The sequence below is a fragment of the Volvox carteri genome, assembly GCF_000143455.1.
Source record: "Volvox carteri f. nagariensis unplaced genomic scaffold VOLCAscaffold_44, whole genome shotgun sequence".
In the NCBI taxonomy this organism is placed as follows: domain Eukaryota; kingdom Viridiplantae; phylum Chlorophyta; class Chlorophyceae; order Chlamydomonadales; family Volvocaceae; genus Volvox; species Volvox carteri.
In genome coordinates, this window is record NW_003307587.1 from 712,834 (window position 1) to 715,228 (window position 2,395).

Sequence of the window (2,395 nt, forward strand, 5' to 3'; positions counted from 1 at the left end):
CCTGATGTTGGCACGTACATCCCTGAGAGTTTCCGTGCTTCCAAACTCACAAGTGCATATAGGCCTAGTCAGACTCATAAATAGAACCTACAATTATGATGCAGATTTCTATTTCTTTGGAAAAAGCCAACTAGGCCTAACTGTCTCGCAGCTAGGGTCTTGCGGACTATGGGAATGTAGAAGCAATTGAATACGGGGAAGTCATCGTGTGGATTAAAAGCGCTCTCGCAACCACAGTAAGAAACCTGGCGAAGTAGCGAACTAGAGAGAATGAGTACTGGCGTCGTCGCGGCAAGCGCCGCGGCGGTTGCCATGTACTGGTATTTGTTTAAGCAGAAGGGTCTTCAAGATGGCGTTATGGAGCCGGTGCTACCTGTCGAGGCGTGCAGAAATGCGCCTGACCATGCCCCAAGCAATTGGGGAGAGGCACTGTACCACGTGAAGGAGGTCCTGAGGTTGGTATGTAGCGCAGATATTTTTGTTTCGACCCGCTGCGGCAAACCAACGTCTTTCCGTCTACCTCCCACCACGCTTCCAGAGTAATGTAACGCCAGAAGTGAGCCCCTGCACGCAGATACATGTACAACGAAACGCTGGGCCGGTGGCATACTATCGACCTATTCGTGGGACTCGCTTACCTCTCGCACCGAGATGCGATCGAGTACCCGGCAGCGGACATCGCTGCGAGAGGCGCACCTGTTAGCCTGGATTGCAGCGTTACTGAGCAGATTAAGCTGATGGTGAGGCGCCAGACCGCTTATGGAACCGTGTATTCCCTGTAGCCGGTTTGCTCGGTGCTCCCCCAAACTCCCCCAAACCCCCCTCTCTCCCGGTCATGGCGAACCTTCAAAGAGTTGACCGGAAGACCGCCCCTCACCGTCAGCTCTCTGTCTCCCCTCTCCAGCCCAAAGCACTCCCCCTTGCCGTAGGGCAAGCGCAGGGGAATGAGAGCAAAACCAGCCTGTCCCTAATCCACATGCGTCAAAATCTCGCCCCACGTTTTTCGAAACGAATGCAGCTCCTCCCCACCCCTGCAACCCCAATCTCCCGCAGACCAGCAATAGTCCAAACCAGCAGCTGCGTACGGCGTCCAAACCCCTGCCCGCGCCAATCCCCGCAAAGTCTCTACTTCTCCTTCGCGTCAGGCACAAAGCCCATCTCTTCCCCCCCCAAATCCCATCCCGCCTCCAGACGAATCTGCCGTGGTTGCGATGTAGATCAAGGGCTTCTCAGGTCGTCTTCCCCCTCCCGCTCCCCCTCCCCTTCCCCCGAAGCCACCCTGCCAGCAGCACCCCCTCCTCCTCGTGTTCCCTACATTGCGCCCTCGTCTCCTCTGCCCCACCACCACCGATCACCACCACCGATCACCACCACCAGTAACCACCGCGACTGGCCACCGCTGATTCTTTGCTTTTTCAACTCTTCTGTTCATATTTCCCCATATGACCCACCCATCCACTCACCCCTTTCCCCCCCGCCCGCCTGTCCTGCGTGTACCCAAACCCACTCATTGCATCACCCCCTCCCACAACCCCCTTCTCCCCTCTTTCCCCCCCAACAACTCCCCCCACCACTCCCCCCCGCCCACCACACCACCCCCGCACACACACCAGTTGGAGCTCCAGGAGGCCCGGCGGTACATGCTGTACTGCAAGGGTCTCAAGCTACGACGGGAGGACATGCAGGCCAGGTTTTGGAGAGAGCACTTGGGACAGGGTGAGGAGTGAGTGGAGGGAAGGGGGGGGGAAAGGGGGGAAACGGGGGGGAAAGACGAACCACGTGAGAACGAGTGAAGCTGCTGCCACAAGGAAAGAGCGAACAAGAAGCAGAACTGACCAGTAGGCAGTTTTGAAGGAGGCGAACTCGGGATGCTGTAATGATGACGACCGCGGAAACCTACCTACCTACCTAGCCGCCAAGACTAAAATAAGAGCGGAAGAAAAGCAGTAGAACGAAGCCGTAAAGAAGTAAAGGTTGGTGTAGAGGCGGCGAAAAAGTAGTAGAGAACTGACGACGTGAGCTGGAATAAAATTTGTCGTCGGCCTGGCGGCGGCATTGACGAGGTTGGAGCAATACTGGCTGGTAAGCTGGTAACAAAAAGCTGATGACATGCAAGTGCTCCTCCCAATCCCCCAACACGCGCGCGACCGGGGAAGGGGAGGGCGGGTAATGGGAGAAGAGGGGATGTATGCAAACTCAGTTAACGAAGCATAAATAACGCGCATAACATGTCACATCGCGCAGTAATCATATTAATGATAATAAGATCACCACTCACCACCCGAACGTCAAAAAGATGCGGAGCTAACCGCCACCTAGTTAGCTGCCTTCACATACATACATGCATACATGCATGCATGCATACAGTTCACTAATATCTAAACACACGCGCACG

At 55.4% G+C, this 2,395-nt stretch overlaps 1 protein-coding gene across 1 annotated transcript in view; it reads left to right on the forward strand.

Annotated features, from left to right (window-relative positions):
• Nucleotides 1–270: 270 nt before the first annotated feature.
• VOLCADRAFT_118817 (uncharacterized protein) overlaps nt 271–2,395 on the forward strand; it is a gene marked incomplete at both ends in the record, with an annotated part of 10,146 nt that continues 8,021 nt past the window's right edge. The window contains 3 exons of the mRNA XM_002954574.1: nt 271–455; nt 575–740; nt 1,614–1,716. Coding sequence (XP_002954620.1) covers nt 271–455; nt 575–740; nt 1,614–1,716 — 454 coding nt within the window. The remainder of the gene's footprint in view (nt 456–574; nt 741–1,613; nt 1,717–2,395) is intronic.